This window comes from Scomber japonicus, chromosome 4, assembly GCF_027409825.1.
Source record: "Scomber japonicus isolate fScoJap1 chromosome 4, fScoJap1.pri, whole genome shotgun sequence".
NCBI classification, from domain to species: domain Eukaryota; kingdom Metazoa; phylum Chordata; class Actinopteri; order Scombriformes; family Scombridae; genus Scomber; species Scomber japonicus.
In genome coordinates this window covers 27,661,064-27,682,059 of record NC_070581.1, presented here as the reverse complement: position 1 = coordinate 27,682,059, position 20,996 = coordinate 27,661,064, and the positions used below count along the sequence as shown (strand labels likewise).

General features: G+C 40.9%; 2 protein-coding genes across 4 annotated transcripts in view; both read right to left on the bottom strand.

The window, feature by feature from the left end:
- scube3 (signal peptide, CUB domain, EGF-like 3) overlaps positions 1 to 3,972 on the bottom strand; it is a 69,489-nt gene extending 65,517 nt beyond the window's left edge. The window contains exon 1 of the mRNA XM_053317167.1: positions 3,873 to 3,972. Coding sequence (XP_053173142.1) covers positions 3,873 to 3,972 — 100 coding nt within the window. The remainder of the gene's footprint in view (positions 1 to 3,872) is intronic.
- A 6,798-nt stretch (positions 3,973 to 10,770) lies between these two features.
- Positions 10,771 to 19,445, bottom strand: LOC128356808 (specifically androgen-regulated gene protein). Of its 3 annotated transcripts, XM_053316944.1 has the most exons (4): positions 19,366 to 19,445; positions 14,987 to 15,179; positions 14,224 to 14,386; positions 10,772 to 14,092 (listed from the first exon to the last, which is right to left on the bottom strand). In XM_053316944.1, the coding sequence occupies exons 2-4, from the start codon at positions 15,089 to 15,091 to the stop codon at positions 12,561 to 12,563; spliced, it is 1,800 nt and encodes a 599-aa protein (XP_053172919.1). In that variant the 5' UTR covers positions 15,092 to 15,179; positions 19,366 to 19,445; the 3' UTR covers positions 10,772 to 12,560. The 3 variants fall into 3 exon arrangements, with proteins under 3 accessions (XP_053172920.1, XP_053172919.1, XP_053172918.1); XM_053316945.1 differs by lacking the exon at positions 19,366 to 19,445 and having other exon boundaries at positions 10,771 to 14,092; positions 15,011 to 15,571; XM_053316943.1 differs by lacking the exon at positions 19,366 to 19,445 and having other exon boundaries at positions 14,987 to 15,570.
- Between the last annotated feature and the right edge of the window lie 1,551 nt (positions 19,446 to 20,996).

Below are 20,996 nucleotides of genomic sequence, written 5' to 3'. Positions count from 1 at the left end.
CCCTTAAACCTGAACTAAAATGTTTGTATCAAGCTGCACACAGAAGTGGTAGAATTAGAAAAACTCAGTACAGTAAACCTGAACCGGTCCCTGTTTTTCAAAAGATCCTCCATCTACTGTATGAGGGAGCCTCATTTTGGGAAGTGAAAGCACTTCTGCATGTTAAGTGCAATCATTAATATCCAGTCTGAAATCACTCATCACAGTCGTACACATTCACTTGTCCTCACAACACACTCCCGCAGATCAAAGTCATTTTCGTGATTCATACCGCATTGCTCTTGGACAGAATTGTTATCAAGTGTTTTCACCACTCAAGTAATGCCAAGATAATAATCTCTCTGCTCTCTCTGCTGCTCTGTAACAACATGTACAGTGGTATTGGAGCACCACTTGTCAGGCAGATGCTATCTGAGTGTGTCTGCTGAGTGGTGAAGTGAAGCTGGATTGATCCCTTCCACCCACTCATCGGTGAGTGACCGAGGGCTACCCCGAGGCTCAACCTGCCTCAGACACTCTGATCATAACGAGAACACAACTATCTGTCACTGCATGCCTGCTGCAGAGAAAGAAGAGACAGACTGAGACAAGCTTGGCTCCAAACATCACAAGAGAGTACTTTTTGTTGGGGGAAAAAAAAAGACATTTACAGGTTAGGAGCTCATCTGCTTTAATTAGGGAGATTATAGTGAGAGGTACGAGACAGAGAAATAAATAGATGACATGTCACCTGACTGATACAAACGTCACACAGACACACAATCTCCTTAACTCCACAGTGCCAAGGAGTATCCCAATGAGAGCAGAAGAAGTCTTTTTTTCCCTGGTTGACCTGAATCCATCTTCCATTTGCAGGCTGTTAAAAATTACTTTGCCAAAAATTGTGCTCCCGTACCTTGGCAGGCACAAACGGGAACTTTTGCGTCTGCCTGTTTTAAGGCAAATCCAGTCTCTGAGGGGATAACAGCTCAACAAATACCACTGCAGGAGCTTGTCAGGACTCAGGGGCACTGCAAAAACCACACAGCCTGAGAAACGAGAAAGGCTAAGGTGATGAAAGAGGAACGCCAAAGTGGTGTCAAAATGTTAAAGTGAAACGACTGGCCATGTTCACAGAAAACGTTGCGCCTCCCCCCCAGCCCCCCCACCCCCCCTTTCTTTCTGCTAAACAGCAAATGCTCAGAGAAGTTCAAGGCCAAAGGGATAGGCAGACATAAAAGCCCCATTCAAAATGGTTCTTTTATGTGGCTTCACATACAGTTTCAAAGAACTGTCCAAATTACCACAGACACAGCCCATGCACTTTCTCTCGCTGTGACTGTCCCAATTACACATATGCACACACACACACACACACACACACACACACACACACATATGCTGACACTCGCATGCTTAAACAGACCTGCAGTACATCCAGCCTTCTATCAAGCAACAATAGGGGGCTGGACAGGACTAAAGGAGTAAATGTCTAAGGGGACAGAGGGAACTGTGCACATCTTTTTTTCTTCTTTTTTTTTTTTTTTGCAAAAAATTATAAATAGCACATTGGCTGACAGTGAGGTTTCTGACACAGTGGGTGTATTGCAGTTATTGCTTATAGCTGACAGAGAAAAAGCTACTGCTACTTTATTAAGTGCAAAGGAAAGGAAGCGAGGACAAAGCAAACAAAGCAGGAGTTGGGTGAAAAAGGAAAGGGGTGAGTGAGTGTCGGGGGTGGGTGGGCGGGTGGGTGTGTGTGTGTGTGGGGGGGGGGTGTTTCTTCCCTCCATCTCAACTCATAGTGGAGACTCGGGCAGCATCTCTAGGTAAGCCTCCCCGTCACTTGGGCCTCATATTGCCAAGGCTGCTCAGTTCCCACAGTGTGTCCGGGCCTGGATCTGGCCTTCCTGCCCGCTCAGGCAGCCCTGCGTCTTTAGACCCCCAGGCCCCAGAGCAGAGGTTACACCAACACAGCCAGCCACAGCAGCATGTCAGCCCCACACCAACCGTTGCCTTGGTGCCGCTGCATTAGCGAAGAGCTCCTGACTCTGTTCGAGGGAAAGTGATTTGCCATGACGTCTATGGCTCCCCTCTTTCCTTCCCCTTCTCTTTTCCTCGCTTGTCGCTGCTCACTCACTAAGAAACCTCCTCTCCCACTGTCTGTCTCTGCACCCTTAATCTCTCCTGTTTCCCCAGTCTCATTTTTCCCTTCTTTGTCATTCTCTCCACCACATCCTCAAATCTTCCCTCCCTCATTCCACTGCTGTTTCGCTCTTCTTTTTCTTTTTTCTTTTTTTCTTTCCGAGAGTAATGACTGATGCCTGAAACACAGTGCCATGATTAGGCTGACATTGATGAAAGACAAAGACTCTTGTCGGCAACATCTGCATTGAATAAATATTGAGCTGACAAATTGTGCATTTTTATAGTCATTGTTCATCCCTCTTTTTCTCTTTCATTCAAAATTGTTCCCAGCTTGCAGACTTGTCAGTGCCACTGAGTTGCCACCAACATCAAACACAATATTTATTTTCAGCTAGGCACAAAATATGCTCACAAGTAACTCCAGAGCCAAGCACAGCCAATGTGTCACTGTAGAGCTGCTGCCAGCCTTGCACTGATAAACAGGAACTGGAGAAGCCTATCTAGTGGTCGTCCACAGCGTTTCACTCAGTGACCAACAAACAGGTGCATGCCATTACAGCCCGCCACTCATACAGCAGCATTCCACACTACAAGGAAGTGTGTAATCGATGTTGTGGAAAATAAAGTGAGAAAAAAGTAGTTCTAATTGCAAAATGTAAATATTGAGTTTTCCCACAAGTGGGGGCAGACCACCCAGGATGCAAAATAGTCACCCACCCCCTTTCTCTTTTTGCCTTGTCGACCGCCCGAGAGATGTCTTTTTGTGTGTGCGAAACATCACCAACCACAATCAACACTCACACAGAAACCATGATGTGCCTTTGCATGCAAATACTTCTGGCAGCCCCGGCTTGGCATTTGTATTGTGGGAAAATTAAGTGATGAAAACCTGGAGGAGGAGGCTGAGTGAATCAGAAACTGAGTGCGTAACGCTGAGTCTTTTCTCGTTCCTGTAAGGTGCCAGAGTTTTGATTCAGGCTGCCCTTGTCTGGTCTGAATAATTTCTCACAAGACAAGAGAGCAAGAGGGCAGCCAGTTGGGCAGGACGGTACTGTAGCTGCAGTGTCTGACAGACAGAGACTCCTGCGTGTGTGTGTTACAGGCTGGTGTCAAATACTTGTCTGGACTGTGACAAATACCTCCTGGTAGTCTCACTACAATTACCTACAGGATTAGCTATGAAACATAACTATTCACACTGCTGAAGATCAAAGACAAGTGTATTTTTTTCAGACACCAGCAAACTCAAATCAATTCAATTCAATTGGCTTTATTGGCATGAGATTTCACATGTTGCCAAAGCACAGTTATGATGATTATGAAAGACTCAGTAAAAGTTAATTTAAGCCCAGAATGTCTCCTTTCTTTTCTGCCTCAGCATAAATACAAGCAAATAAGCATTCTGACACAACAAAAAGGGAATTAGGTGACTGCAGACTTAGTGAATCAACAGAAGGCGACTGCTTGAATCAAATCTTTATATATGTGCCACTACATTTTTTTTTAAATGCTGTTTTTAACTTCAACTTTAACTTCTGCTTTTTAAAAAAATCACATGAATTGAAGTCCAATTTATTTAGACACTTGATTTACATTTTGTGGAGAGCAGTGAAGTGACATCATAACCAGCTTTCCAAATGCATCCAATAAATCTACTAATTAGGCACGCAGCAGTCTAGTAAAAAAAACAGCACACTCCCAGCCATCAGCAGCTAGATAAAGATATTTTTGACGTGAAAACTTACCTTGAGTGGTTTTACTTCCTGAAGCTGACTGCTGGACAAAGGCGACCAGGCAGAGACCTACAAATCCAAAGCTTGCGCGTATCAAAACGTGCATATACATGTTAACTTTGACTGTAGTTCAACACGAGCACTTTTTAAGATCTGCGATGCGCAAGAGCACATACGAGGGTGTGTGTGATATAAAGGTCTCTTGTTATTCCCTCTGAGCACCCGCTGACAGGATACTGTGCGATCCCTTTTCCCTCTTTACGCCTGCTTATCTGAGTTTCAAGTGATCGGGATTGAGGATAGCCCGACAACGCGGAGCGCAGGAACGCTTTTCTGTTATCATGTTTCGAGCCAGACCAATGTCAATTTAAGAAAGGGGGAGAGAGAGAGAGAAAGAGAGAGAGAGGGAGAGAGAGAGAGAGAGAGAGAGAGGGGAAAAGAGAGTGGGAGAGATGGAGTGGAGCGGCGGGGTTGGAAGGGGGAGGAGAGAAGAAGGAGCGTCCGTGCTGCGCTCCGGACTCCTCTGCTGCTCCTTCTCTTCTCTCACTGGCTCTCACTGTCCCCCCCCCCCCTTTTTTTTTAGTTCTGTGGGAATTAACACACAGGTGCTGGTTAGACCAAAGGTGGACCGGGGTTACCATGTGCACGATGGGTCGGGCTCGTGCAGGTCACCTGGACGTTGCCACCTGCGCAAAAGAAAAGTGGCCCGTCACGTGGTGCCAGCAATGGCTGAAAGGGGGACAAGAGGGCGGATGGGCTTATAAAAGGCTCAGATGGGAAAAGTAATTGCCTGTAGATTGCATTTTTTTGTTCTAAAAACAGCAGACTGTGTGAGTCGGTCCAAAAACCAATTCATTAGCTCGTGCAAAGTATTGATTTACATGTGATGATTACTGTTACACCCACTCATCTCACTGATGGAAGATTAATCTAGTCATCAAAACAGTTTGTCAACAGCGTGTTGTGTTGACATTTAGCAAAAATGATGAGAATTTCAACATCACTGTGAACTACAGCATCCAATTTGGGAAGGAAAAACATGATTCATCTTTATCCTATCTGCCCAATACGTGCTCACTGAATGGAGTTAAAAGTTCAACTGACAGAGTTGAGCATCAAATTGTAAAACTTATATGAAAATTGGAAAATAAAACCTACAGTTTTTATTTTATACCTCAACTTATTTTCTTGGACATCATCCTCATCCCCAAGGTCAATTGGGGCTCTGAGCAATTTCATATCCCTGTTATAGCTGGAGCCAGTCCCACATGAAGAACTGAAATCCATTTTACTGACCTTGTGCCTTGTATTAGAAATTATACACATGAAGGGAAATTAGATTTTTAATACAAAAAAAACCTTTTGATAATAGGTTATTAAGTTAAATGAATAAACTATCCCAGCTGTTTAAAATACAGTTCAAGATTAATCATCTCCTTAGGTATGATAGCTAATAGTTTTTTACAGGAACACTGATGAAATCGGTATGATAATTGCCAAAAACAAAAAAACAAAACAAAAAAATGGATATAAATTACATTTTGTTTCATCTGGATCCAAAACCATAACCAACACCACATTGTTCACTTTTCAGTTTTGAGTATTGAGGTTTTGCCTGCAGGAGATTCAACTCAACTGTCACATTGCCCTCATTGATTTTTTACTCCCAGCTCTGACTGACTAAATCCTGCCTTGAGATCAGAAGTCAGTAATAATATGCAGATTCACGACATGGAGCCACAGGTGTGTATAAATTACGGTCAAGCAAAATAAAGATGAAACTATATCAGAATGTTAAGAAATTTGAAGTTGAAGCAGGTTTAACACGTTTTTCATTCCCAACCCTCGCCCCCGCCATTTCTGCAAATCACTGATCATAATCTGTATGCACACCATTACCAACCCCCCCCCCATCACCCCCCAAGACCTGAAGAGGAATGAGGCTTGAGGAGTTCACATGAATCAAAACAGACCTTTCTCACATTACCAGGAGGACAACACGCCGAGCTTCTGTGCCACATTTCACCGGCAATGACATATGAAACATTTGTTTTCAAGAAGCGTTCTGCAGAGGAAAAATCATCTATATCCCTCCCCACACCTGCAACCTCCTCCTGTATTATCACCTAAATCAATCAGATGTGTTGATGCGTTCATGTTTGCTTTTCAACATACAGGCAGATTCTACACTGTAATTATCTAGCCTGCTCCCATGTGTAATTTTTTTTCTCAATCAGATGTAATTAGGGCCTCACAATGAGACTGATTGGAGATAACAACTCAACTGTATTCAGACTATGCAGAGAATTTGAAATATACAATTTGAAGAGGATTCATTTATTCACTGGTTCATTGTCTATACCACTTGTCCTCTAAAGGGTCTCAGAGGGGGGGCTGGAGTCAATCCCAGTTGACATTGGGCGAGAGGCAGAGTACACCCAGGTCGTCACTTTATCTCAGGGCTAAGACATAGGGTAAACACACCTATTCACACTCACAGTAATACCTATGGGCAATTTATAGTAACCAATTAACCTAATTTGCATGTTTTTGGTCTGTGGGAGTGAGGATTTTTATTTATTTATTTATGTTATTGTTAGCCGAATTTTGTGATTACCTGTTAAAGGTTATAAGTCAAATTTGAACTACTTTAGATTCAAATACAGATATTTAATAAACAAAATTATTTTATAAGGTTACCCATGCTTCACTCATGTTTTCTAGAAACCAGGGACCTTGATAAATAAGTGACTCAGTACAACAGAATAACCTTTTGAGAATCCCTCTTTGCATCCACAGAAGAAGAAAAAACATGTAAATCCACAGCACAAAGTCAACCAGTTCAGTGTAATTAAAATAACATCCGTCAGGGATATGGAAATATCCCGTGTCCCTGTGTCCAAATCTCTGGGTAATTGTGAGCACTTGTATAACCAAATGAGCTCAGAGTCACTTGGGGAGTTTGAGAAAGTCAGAACACGGTTGCCACAGAGCCTGAGTACAAGTCACAGTGGAGGATCTGTACACTGCTCATGCCAACACTTCATTAAAGACAAAGGGCTGTGCACGGGCATCACACTGTGCACCAAACCCATGCTATTTTTACACCAACAGACACACAAGGGAAACCCAGGCAATGTTTAATTTATGATCCTCATCATGAAAAGGACTTCAGTTACACACTGGGTGAAGGGGAGTGGGAGAGTGTGGAAGGTGTCTGGAGAGCAGTGCGGATCTTTCACGGATAATAAGTCAAAAGAAACTGCATCACATGACTTTTCAGAGAATTCATGCAGCATATATCAGATTTGCTGCAGAGTAACTGACCACAACCTGTCGTGATTGTTTTGAATGTGTGTTCACTGAATTAGAATTTTAAGACAATACAGTATTATTGTGACTGTAACTTTTTCTTTCAGTTTAAGTATGGCACTATTTAGAACTGTATGAAAAATGCAAGACTGGTAGAAATACCACATTTAACAACTGCCACACCTGTTCCATCTCCAACAACAAATCCCAAATCCTCCACTTTTCAGCCATTAGAAGGCAAGAAAATATGTGGCAACCAGTTGTCTTAAGGCAGTGTTGTTACAACCGACTTTTTATTTCGACTGGGAAATAGAGCATTCATACAATGCTCCAACAGCTGTTCCTGTAAGATAAATGCAAGATGGATGCATGTTGGGAGGTTGTTTGTGAGAGCCACCACTGTACTACACTGCATGCTAATGAACTGAGGAGTTTGGAGCCCTGCAGAGAACCTAATGTTCTTTTCCAGATGGTCATACACAGGGACACATCACCTCAGCTCCTCATTTACTTTCTTCCAGTTTGACATTTATGCTCCCCAATTGTCTGAAAGATTTATGTGTGAAAATGCCAACGCTCGGAGCTCAGAACTTTTTCCTTCTTTGGTCCCTTCTTTTTCCTCTCTGCAGGGGCTTCACATGCGAGGTTACCAACACCACCGCAGGCCCAGCAGGATCTCTTGGTACTCACCATGCCAGCACCACAGGGGAGCAGAGTGGCTTACTGAGTTCCACACTTTAGTACAGGCATCCCAGCGAAGGCTGTGGGCTTGCCCCAGGAATGCCTTCTGACCACAGCCTCAGTCACTGGCACTGACAGGGAGCAAGAGAGGGAGAGTGGAAAAGGAAATACAGTTATCAAGTTGGAAGAAAAAGAGATGTCACATACAGCTACCTTAAATCCCTGATTAATCTTGCTTGTCAAAGTTTTGCAGCATTATGGTTGATGGACTCCCGTGGCATAAGAAGCATTTAAATAATGTTGCATTTGTAACATCACACCACTGGAAATGTTTGAATCCTTCTAATGAGTGTTATCACCACAGTACCCTCAGGCTCTGAGATATGAGGGCTTGTTTTCCTCCCAAGTAAGAGCCCCTTTCATATTACCTTGAACATTGCTGCAGCAGGGAGGTAGACAAGATACGGATGGGCTTGTTAGCTGCGTGGGTGAGCGTGCGGGTGCTTGAGAGGATAAAGGCTTGTGCGCGCATTGCATCTGGGATGTGTGAACACATGCAATCAAGTGGACTCATCAAGATCAAATGAGACAGAGAGGGAGACATTGTCCCGTTAAGATCCTAAGTTTAAGCCTTGCTGATGAGCCCGTATCATTCAAAGTATCAATCATCATCATACAACAAAATTGAATTACAGTGCTTACTGCCTATCTGAATGCACACGCCAGCAAACACACCCAAACAGAAGAGGTAGATAATACCCGTATATTTTAAGTAAACTCTTTTGATGACACAGGACTGGGCTGGGCATGCTTAAACCCCAGCACACTCAGCAGTGGCTCTGTGCCACTTTGTCTCCACTAATCCTCTATGATCAACTCATATGTGGAGAAAGGGACGAGGCTTTTACAGACAGACAGTATGTAAGTATCTAAGTACAGAACAGGACCAGGGCAGTGGGGAAGTCCCATGAGCTCACTGTCTAGCCTGATAGTGCAGCAGTTACGCCTACCTGCTCCTAGGGAGTGTCTCGCAGGAGCTTTGCAGAGGTTCAGCTCATCTGTGGCCATATTTAAATTCTTCTCACAAGTGAAATGCCAAATCATGTAAGAGCTCACCAACAGAGATGATTATGTTTGACGGTCATTGTGACACTATGGTGAGTAAACCTTCCAGCAAATCGCCCACATTCAGCTCTTACATTCTTTGCTAATACTCTGACCTGAATCATTTCCTCTAGAAACAACAAGATAAAGTGATTTTGTTTGGAAAGATGAAAAAATGCCACCCAGGTCGTCAGAGTCATGCTCTTTCAGGCCAAGTCTGACCTCATACACAATTTTTAAAAATCTGTTTAAAAAATAACAGATCCTTCCCCTGGTTAACAAATAAAGGTTTCCAATTGCAACAGGTCTTTTTTCCCCTACCAAAGCCAGTTTTATGAGACATTTCATGGATCAACAGCTGAACCAAAACTTATTTTAATTGTGGACCAAATTTCATTAATGCAGAATACTACTCCCAAAATCATTTTACATTTTGTATTTCTTCAAAAAATAAAGTAAATAAATAAGTGATAAAAAAGTAAAGTAAATTAAATGGAAATTTAGTTAAAGTTATTGATTTGTGGACATTTTTTTGTTGTTGTTGTTATTGTTGCTTAGCATTGCTGGCAATGAAGCCTCTGTTAATCCATACTTGTTTCCCTTTAGCAGAGTTAGATGGAAAGCTGATTTGTTACCCCATCCCAAATACACAGCAAATGCAATCTAATCCTCATTAATGTCCCCAAAAACTATTTATCTGCTGTTATGGCCTCATATGATTCATAAATCAGATTGGTGAGAAGACTTAAATAATCTTCCAGGGATTTGAAATCATAAAAAAAATATTATAAAAGAAAGTATGCAAACACAAGACATCTGTTTCAGTGCTAATTCACTGGCACACAAAAATATGTTTTATGCACTTTCCACTGTTCTATTTCCACTTCCCACTATTTTTGATCCATGTGAGCTGTGATTTGCAAAGTAAGTAGAAATATTTGAATTTGTCAGTTCTCTCTATGCAAAGAGGAAAATCTATGTATTCATCAGCATGTGATGTGAAAATGATGCGTCTTTATGCATATTATGTTGCGCTCTGCATCATAGAGAAAATCTATCGAGCTCTCAACCACAATGAGGACGTCTGCTTACAGAATTATTGGAAACACTGGCACACACACAGATTTCACACACACAGACACACAGACACACACACACACACACACACACGGATCTGGACTGCCCTCTAGTGGTCAAGCTGTTTCTGTAAAATGCTACACAGGTGTACACAGGTTTACCAATTAGTACACATTTTGCAGAAGACAAGCTGCAAAGAAGTAGCTACATTTTATGGGGCTCTGCTTAATAAACATGTAATTTTATTTTACTATTGCATGACATTGTTGCATAATGATTATTATAAAGCCAAAGAGAGGTCATAAAAATTCTATTTCTATAAATTTAATGTTTGCAACTTTATCACAACAAGAGTGCAGGAAACTGCAGAAGGTGCGCAGACTGATATGATATTAATAGCAGCTGATCTGTGATGCCTCCGAGGGTGACAGTGAAAGTGACAGGAGCTGTCACTGAGTCCTTGTCAGTCAGGTCTGCTGGCAGTGGGACAACAGGCGGAGAAGGTGGAGAGGAATGAGACTTCACATAGCAACATGCCACAGAGCAGCACAAAGCAGCCTGTGTTGGTTTGACAGCACGTAGCTGCTTCATCTTCTCTTACTATAAAAGAGGATATTCACTATAAGCTAAACTGCCAATGCAGCAGATGAATATGAAAAATGAAACTACCTGCTACTGCTTTTGAGGGTCTTAAAAGCACAATAAGTAGGGCTAATTAATGGGGTTTTTTATTGCAAATTATGCATATTCACTTTATCTATAAACTATTCAAAAGAATATTCAAACAACTTTGCTATTGTTAAAAGTTTCCCCTGACAGATATAAATCAGAGGTTTACTTCCTTAGGAAAATGTGTGAAAAGATAAACATATGAAAATATTCTATTTATAGAAAATTTATGGAAATGCAAAAGAAATCCTGAGGTTGATCAAAACAACAAAGCCAAACGGGAAAAAAGAATGCAGGGCAGGGCTCATACATGAAGTAGCACTTAACACAGATGCAGATATTCAGAAACAAAACACACCCAGGTGATCTAGTTACACAACAAAAGATAACAGTAATTATTATCATATTGGACACACTATGCTGCTCCACAAGTGAAGTTCTGGTAAATCTTTGATGTGGCTGCCTTCCAACATAGAGGAGTGAGTTATGTTATAGTCTATAAAATGAAAACCACTCCAGTCCAGTTGAATAAAAACTTCTGTTCTCTACAAACTATGGTGCAAATACATACTCAGAGAAATATTTTTCAACTTGAGCTTAATTTTCACAGCAGTAGGTGACCTTAAGAACAAATTTCAGGAAAAGGCGAATTTATTTGTAACTAAAAGCCTCCAACAGTGATAAAATGTTTTCCAGACAGACCGTCTGCTTATAAATTTGCCACCATGAGTAGACAAGGTGTTGCATAAACGGCTAAACCAGGAGGTGAGAAAACAGGTTGCACCGGTTCTCTCACCATCACATCAGATAAAAGGTACTGAAGCTGAGTGCCAGAAAACTGGTGCCTCTATTTTTTTTATTTGACATGACACGTGAGGGCCTGTGCTTCAGATTACACCTTGGGAAAACAACTATGACATATTAAAAATGCACATAAGAAGATGTGTGACTCGTGGACAATGTCGATGCAGTGAGTGATCAAGAAAACATTACGTAATAATGCTCATAATAGAAGTTGTTCAATCAGCTCACGTACAACTGACATACACACTGTGACACTACACATAGCTGCTATGTAACAAACTCATGAGATTTGACATGTGCGTCACTACGCAACCATGCAAACCACATGTTTCAGATTCTTATCACCTACTGGCCACTGACTGTGTGCTTTGAGTAACAGTAAGGTAAGATCTAGCAATGTAGGACATACTCTCTACATTTGCTATCATTTACAGTTCTGATGCATGAAACACTGCACACTGAGCAAACTGGGTCAATGCAGTCATAAATGCATAAAACTTTGCATATTAGTGCTTTCTTAAAAATAAAAAAATCCCAACAAAGTCAGACTCATATATCCCACAGTGTTTTAGGAACTGAAAGTATTACTAACCTTTGAAGTTAAAAAAAACCAGGAGAAAAGGAGAACAATGAGGGGAACTATATGGTGTCACTGGAACAAAGAGTCACTTGTGAAAGCAGACAGCGACATGTTAAGTGCAAGAGGATCACCAGACACATGACAAAATGACAAAGCAAGCTAGAACTTCCTCTAAAAAGTAGCAGTATTTAATTTACAAAAAAACCCACACAGCTACGCTCAGAATTGGTTAAGATCCATGGAGTTCCTGGTTGCAGTTTTATGAGAAATAAAACCTGTACATTTGGCTATACAAGTGACAAATACATGCAAGTGTCGGCATGATGTCCATGTGAGGCAGTCTCTGGTTATATTTGTTTAATGCAGTAAAAATGAAAATGCATAAATATGTGGTTAAGCTGCTTCCCGAACGTTTTGTAATGTCTTCAATCAATGCAGTATATGTTTGTTTAAAAATCTTTGTAAGATTTGCATCAGTCCCTGAGCAGTCCCAGCTTTTTCAGAGCCTCGCGGCGGTTCTCTCCATTTTCTGCACGAGGGCAGATCAGCACACTGATGCCTTGTGATCGAGGCAGCTTCTGAGAGTCTCCAGAGTGCTGAAAGGCAGTGTGGAGAGGCAGGGACACCCGTGAGTTTGGGTTTTTGCTGGTGGGAATGCCTGCCTGCACAACCTCTCCCTGACTGCTTGAAAACTCCTTCCTACTCCCTAGAGAGGCAGGGCGTGGCCGATTGTTACGCAATTGATTGAGACTCTGCTCGCCACTGATGTCCTGGTTAGCCTTTTTGGATTCTTGAGCCATATAACTGCTTAGACCCAGGCCAGAGCGCTCCAAGGTAGCTGATTTGATACCAGTTTTCTTGGGTGGGGTTGGCAGCTTGAGCAGTGCAGGAGGGGTATGAGGAGGGGTCATATTAACTGTGGCCCCTAAAACATCTTGGAGAGTATTTGATGGGAGATGTCCATCACTGAAAGCAGCAGGTACTGGAAGAATATCAGGAGCTGCAAAAGTAGCTGATGGTGCCACAGCGACAGGTGGTGTGCTGTTCACTTGGCTGTAAGATGGTGTTGAGGGTGGTGTATGTGGTGCTGCTGGGCTGATTGGAGAACGAGGAGGAGCTGCCCATGATTTTCGAGATTTGGGAGAAAGTTTGGGGCTCAAGATAGGGCCTGAATCTGCCTCTTCACTTTTCAGCAAGCCAAGCTTTCGTAGGGCCTCAATGCGGACTCTCTGAGGGTCCAACATCTGTCGGTCAGTGCTAGCAGGGACTGAATGAACCGAGTTGGTATCTGAGCCAGCCACCGATGCCTTGTGTGACTTCAGAATAATGTTGGCAGGAAGCTTCTTGGGCTTAGGAGCCACAGCAGGGGGACTTCTGGGCTCTGCTGCCTCAGGAGGAGGGCTCATTAGAGGACCAGTGGCAACTGCTTGTGGATTAAGACTTGCAGGCACTCCAGCTGAGGGTTTGTTTGGAGGTTCCTCGGTTACAGGGGTGTCCACCGAGGTTTTCTTTGTCAAGGCTCTTTGTTGTTGCTGCTCCAAGTCAATAGATGTTGGCCTGTTATCAGATGTCTCTGCAAATAGAGGAAGGTGTTCTTCTTTCTCTGGCTGTGGAGGAAGGTCTGGTTCATCCATGAAGTCTGAGGGAGGGGGGATCAGATCCAGATGTATGTCAGAGGCCTTAGTGGACTGAGCTGTAGGGACATGCTTAGAATTGCCAGGTCCATCAGTGGATGAACTCAAGACCTCAGTCTGAGTAGCTGGTGACGAAACTTTGCAGTCAGCGACTAAATTAGGAACTGAGGGTTTTGGTTGAGTCATGAGCTTTAATGATGAAGAATCAGCAGTGGACTGTGGTTCAGGAGCATGAGGCTCAGCTTTGTCGTCAACTGTTAACGCTCTGGATCCAGGTACTGCTGGTAAATGGGCAATTGGTGTGGGCACTGCATAACTGAGAAATGATTCCTGATCTGTTTTGGACTCATCAGACTTGACACTGGAAATATCTAGGAAACAAAAGCAAAATTACCGCTGTCAGTGTTGAATTAATTGCCGTTTTTTTGCGGGAAATATATAATGCATATAACCAACTAAGAATAGCGAACATTTAATGACATGAGAAGCTGTTCGTATTTACCCTCTCCTCTCCTCTGATCCATTTTTTCTGCCAGGTGCCCAGGTTCTGGTTCATCATTGGAAAAGCCGCTGTCCTCCTGTACCTCCAGAGCCTCAATTGTTTCCTCCAGATACATGAGACACGCCCTCTCTTCTGCAGATAAGTGCTCCATACTGTCCTCACTCTGCGCACAAAATAAATGTGACTGTGATATTTAAAAAAAACTATTGCATGTTGACTCTGAACAGGCAATACATTTCTTAAGTCTCTCTGATTTAACCTTAAACATAGCATTGAGAGACAGGAGAGCTGCAATAGGTCAAAACTGTTTAGTGTTCAAACAGCTGCAAAGGAATGACAAATTATACCACTCCTGTCATATTCTTGGCAATCTTTCATTCTATATTGGCTTGTCTGAAGAATTGATTTGACTACAGTGGCCTGTGAACAGCTTGAGATCTTCTCCACTGTGGTTGCCTTTAAAGAACAATTGCAAATCTCGCCAAAACTCCCTAAGCAAACATGAGTGAATTTCCCTTCAAACAGATTTACTTCCTCTCACCATTTTTCATTTAACCTTCTCCTTAGGACTGTAAATGTCTACGCAAACGTCATTAAACCATGACACACAAATCTCAGTTCTTTATTCCCCTATAATGTTTACTGAGGTATACCAGAGGAAACTAGTAACAGTAACATATAACTATAGTGTCAGTTAGTCAACCAACAGATAAGAAACTGGGACAGAAGAAGAGAGATGAGGGGTATCCATAGCAGCACTAACATAGCCAGAGTTCATGCTGATTACACTGTCGCAGCTCCCAGCACTCTCCATATTGCTCAAGGATTCCATGGCAACGCCGCCTGGCCACGTGTCACTCTTCGGCATTGCACAAGGAAGAGGATGAGGGCAGGACCAGGACTTCAAGGCCCTCTTTTGATTGAGTAAATTTCACCAAGGGTCAGAATGAAGGAGTCTGAAAGGGCAAGTAGAAACGGGGCAAAAACAGGAATCAGAGAAAATCTCCACATGTAGCGCTGCTACCTTGATAATATACTAAACGTTTATTTGATTGAATGAGTACCTCCTATTCATGGTGAGCATGATAGGAAGCCATAGTTTGAGGTGGAAAATAGTTCACATAATTAGTAACCATAACAGCATCAACTGTTAATGTGTGTGATAAATAAAAGCATACATTAAAGCTGATAGTTAAATGATCGTCATGATGTAATAACTCTCTACTCATCAATGTAACAAAAGGCATTTGAGATGCCGAAAGTCCTGTCACAGCCACTGTGATATATCACACTTATGCTAATTGAGTCATTAAATAAATCAATGTATGAGTTGGTAAAAAAAAGAAAAAAGAAGTATGGCCAGGATTAATGAGAAGTCTATAAATTATCTGGGTTTAGTTATGTTGACATGAAGATTGATAATTTTGAAATGCAAAACATTTACAGTTATAGACATTTTCACATATTCATCCCTTTCTCAACTGTGGAACAGCTGAAAACAAAATTGATGATTGTGAGTAGAGCTGCACTAACTAATTAAGAAATTGCCAAATATTAAATTAATCGCTAACTGTTTTGGTGATTGAGTTATTGTTTTGAGTCTTTTTTAAGAAGAAAACTTCCAAACTCTCAGATTCCACCGTCTCATATGTGATTATTTTCTGTATGTTTTAGTTCTCTATTAATTTAAACCCAATATCTTTGGGTTATGGACTCTTGGTCGGGACAAAACAAGACATTTGAGGATACCTTTGGCTTGATTGACATTCTATTTCTATTCTATTCATGGACCAATCTAATAATCAATTAATTGAGAAGGTAATGGACAGATTAATCTATAATGAACATAATTGTTAGTTGCAACCCTTATGTAAGGAAGCTTTGAAAGAGGAAATACAACATTCTTCCTCTTCCTCAATTAAAAGTTGAAATTGTAGGTAATGAAACACACCCTTGCCTAATTAAACTGCTTTACTTGGTCTGGTATATGACCAGTACAATATGGCGGCTAATGTTAGCTAAATAAATACTGCTGTACTGTATACTGAGTCAGTCACTGATTTCTTCTCCTCTCTTTTAGTATTATCTTGTAATTGTCATAGAAAAAGATTCTTTCCAGTCTAACTATGTTACTAATATATGTTACTAACATAAATAAAACTTCAACAAAATGACCTGATTATTGATATTAAGTTAGGAGTTTACTACATTATTAGCTGCAGGTAACAGAAAGCAATAATTGGGTATTTTGCATTGTAGAGCTCCAGAAATGTTGCACATATAACCTGAATTCATACAACGGTGCTCACGACATTGTTTATTAATCGTCATTCTAGTCACTATGGTTCAGCTATCAAGAGGGAAATGTTCATCTTTGTTTGTGAACACGCTTGACACACTTCACGTCATGTAGAGTCTGTGTAAAGACAGCTGATATGCTGTGTTACGTTACAGCACTGCACAGCTCACTTGTGTTTCCTGCTTACTATTGTGTGCATATTACCACTGACAGGTCAGGTATGAGGAAAACGTGTCAAACAAAAACTCAGAGGATAATTACTGGCTCTTCCTTTAGTCTGCTATTCTCCATATCAGGTGAAGCAAAACAAAAATAAGGATTTTCAAAAATCCTGACTAATAGACGTCTGATTCAGACACACATACTCATCAGTAAATGAAGTCACACAACCTTGGAGAAAGGGCCACTTAAAGCAAAGCTCAGTCCTCCTTATTTTCCCTATTAAGAGCTCAAGATGCATTAGTAAGTGCCAGACGCAGGGTACCAACAACAACAAGGTCAAGTTGAGACATAATGAAAAGAAAGAAAAAAGATCCAGTCGAGGGTTGAGACTCTGCAGTGTGTTTCGGCTAACTAGGTCACACAAATGCAAAATACTGTATCCCACGACAAACACTTTACAACCTGTTATAAAGGCTTATTCATCAAGTAGCAGCACCTGCACAGTCAGTTCAGTGTGTGAGAAGCAGAAGAAAGCCAACTTTATTGTTCTCTTATCTCAGAGAACATTTGATTAAATATATGAGGGCAACGTAATTAAAATTTCCCTTTATGAGTCCGTGCCACTGCTACCTGAAGTTATAATAACTGGGTCATGAAGTTACACAGAGGATAATCCAGGCACAGACCCTCATTCATCCATGTTTTTGTCCACCACAAACAATGTATTGCTCTGCCTCTGCCAGTACAAGACAGTTGAGATTTCAATTATGAAGATATAGGAGATGATTGTGGTGTCTGAGGGTTTTTTCTTCGACTGCGTGCATACTTCATTATAACAAGGTGAGGAATTCAATCAGAGGAATTTTAGAAATGTAAGTCAACGATAATAAAACAAAACTTCCCAGAAATTCATTCAGGCAGCATTTCAAAGGCAGCAGATTCAGGGTGTTTTTAGACTCTGTATATTGGCTACTATTAGGTAAAGAACAATAATAAATATGTAAACAAGTCAGTATATTTTCACCAGAATTGCAGTCATTGTCGTGTGGAGAGAGGACTTTGAAACAGCTTTGGAAAATACAATTAAGAGAAAACTTTGAGGGTTTTTTCTTCTGATCAAAACATCCTGAATCAAGGGGGAATTTGGACCACTGACCTCAGAAATTCTAAAATCCTGCCTATGATTTTAGTCTGTGCTTTCCATTAAGAGGAGATTCTGCACCATTTCGATGTCAACATGGATAAACTGTTCCTAAAAAACATTATCATCTGTGACTTGAGTCAGCAAGGAGTATCATCTGGTGGGGTTTTATTTACTTTGCAGTGCTGGCAAGAGCAATGACATTTTTGGCCTTTTGCCTTGAACACACTGCAAGGACAGTTGAGGAAAAAACCTGCTCACCAACACCCACATTCAGACATGTTTTATGGCAACAAAAGCTGGTTGACAAAACACCCGCTGGTTTCGTCAGTGAAAGCTTTAATAGTCACTAATTACAGTCCCTCCCATTAGGGTATTCAGATCAGCAGAGAGCGAGAAATGTCCAGCCTTCAGCAGCCAACACCTCTCTAACCTGAACAAGGCAACAAACCTGCAGGGCAGCAGTTGGAAAAAAGTCACTACACCCACAGCTGAGTCAGGATTTAATAGTGACAGGAATGTCACTTTGCTTGCCTCCATGCCTTTATGACAACTCTTAAATTCAGCCGAGTGCTCTGATGTGACTGGGCGTTTCACTTGAATTACAACATGGCAGATGAAAAGCTTTGATATAGGGGAGGATCAGCTCGAGGTCTTTAATGTGTTTACTGTGAGCCCAGCTGCGCAGTTTATGAGCCAGACTTACAATCACAGGAATCATCCGTTAGAGTTTGTGATGACAAATTACAGTGTGTTTGTAAAAAAAGATTAAAAAAAAAAAAAAAAAAAAGAGGAGGGGGGGGGGGGGGGGGGGGGGGGGGTCCAAAAATGTTAAGTATGTGTTCAAGGGCAGCCAGACTAAGGACTGGTTTAATGATTAAAAGTAAACAAAAGTTCATGGTGAACACCAGGTTGTGCAACTCTCAACCTGCTTGAGTGAACAGAAATATTTCATTAATGTTTAGCTTGGCACCTTGTCCCACTGAAATCACTAGTATTGACATTTGGGCGCAAACATTTGCACTTTCCCTGACTCAGTGTCTATTCACCAAACCACCAAATATCCATCTCTTCTGATTCACGTGTCAGCTGTCAAAAGAAACATGCCTCTACAAAGCATTTAAGGTGATTAATCATACTGGTCACATGTGGGAATATTTATTGGACTTCACTTGATTATTATTACTTCATTTCTCTTTAACTCATCTAAAACTCCAAAACTGCTGATAACTGAGGCATGATGACAGTGTGTGTGCAAATACTGTCACTTCACACGCATAAATCCTCATCAGCTACAGGACAAATTAAATACAAGCCTGGAAAAGTACGACTGGAGTTCATAGTTTGTTCTTACTGTACCTGCTCTCACACCCACTCATCTAAACATGGATGATTAAATTGACAAAAAAACTCAACCTTGATTTATAGTTTTTTAAACAACTTTTCCCTCATGACTAGATCCTCCATTATATCCATTAGTAAAAAAAACGTTGACAAACATCGCACTCACTTCCAACAGAATGATTTCCTGAAAACTGACCGGAGATTTTTTTTTTTTGGAGAAATGAAGTCGTGCAGCTGTTTTCAGGCGTCAGTCCATCGTGGCGGCGGGCAGTGGCGCTTCGTGGCTCCCCTCTGGCAGCTCTCTGTCTGTTCCTGGAAGCACTACACTGTACGATGAGAAGTGACAGGAGGGACAGGTGGGAAATAATTGCAACCAGGTGAGCCAATTAGCTTTCCGGACAGGTTGGTGCACAGCCAATCAAGGGGACTTCTAACTGGGCGGGTTCAAGGTGGAGCCAATCATATTACAGCAGCCAACATTAATTTTCCTGCCTTTTTTTTTTGCATGGGAAAATTAGAAAAAAATGTACAAGATTATGCAACACATATTAAGTGAATATGAGTCATTGGCCAAACATAAAATAATAAGAGGAGCTTTGACATTTGTTTTAGTTATATAAAAAATCCTACTATTCACTATTCACTTTAGGTTTGAGTTGATAAGTCTCAACATCAATGTCCAAATGTAAAATCTGTAGGCTACTACTTTATGAATTTTTTTTTCGTGAGTAGTAATAAATGGTTATAATCATGAATAAATCACGTAATGCTCTGTAGATTAGTTATAATCCATTAATGAGAACAACTCATGCGGCATGTGATACTTGTTTTGTCTCTTTAAGCTCTTTAAAGTATTTGTGAGTCACCCTCAACTTATTGTTAACCTATTAACGACTTATTGACATTTACTATTGTTGACTGGATGGTACTTAATGTCTGCAATTTATTTTGTAACCTGTTGTTGGAAAATTTGCTATAAATAAAGTTATTATTATTGCCATTACCTATTATTGACTTATAACAATTTATAACTGCAGACTTGTTGCCTTATTAGAAACCTATGAGTTTTTATTTATTAACTACAACATTTATAACTGCATTACTACCAAATTAGAAGGGATAAACACGAGCTAGTTACTGAATGTAGGGTTATGTGTTACTAAGTGATAGGATACCATAAAATTATGCCTTGTTTCCTCATTTAGGCCCATCCCAAAAAACATATACCACATGACTTATCATACTGATTATTTTTTAGTGTTTATAGGTTGGATGCTGTAGAGTCTTTTTGTGAATGTTGGAGTGGGGATATCAACCACACTGACCTGTTTTCCAGGAACAGCAGAATACATATCTGACGTATGTCACGTATCTATGAAAATGAGCAGACGTGTCAATTCATTCTCCCACGTGATCTATTGTTGTTTTTATCCTGGCCAATTTCATCACCACTTCTCATTTACATTTATAGCATCTTTTGGCAGCTTTACTGTACAGTATGTTTGTTAATGATTATAATGTGACACAAAATAGGAACAGATCTGTATTATAAGATTAAGTTTAACACATTATGGCTGATTTGTAGTCTAAAGTAATAATCAATTTTAAATTTTGGGGGGAAAATCTTCACATTATAAAAAACTTTCTGCTCTCCAGAACAAAAAAAAAGACATTATTATTCATATTACTGCATGGCTATCAGGAAAGTGGACAGCCCAAGAACAAGGAAATGATGAAAAATCAATCTTTCAACCAATAACAAATCTAAAGATGAGTCATTCATTTCTGCAGAACGACAGATGCCATAATAATGTGTTACTGCTAAAG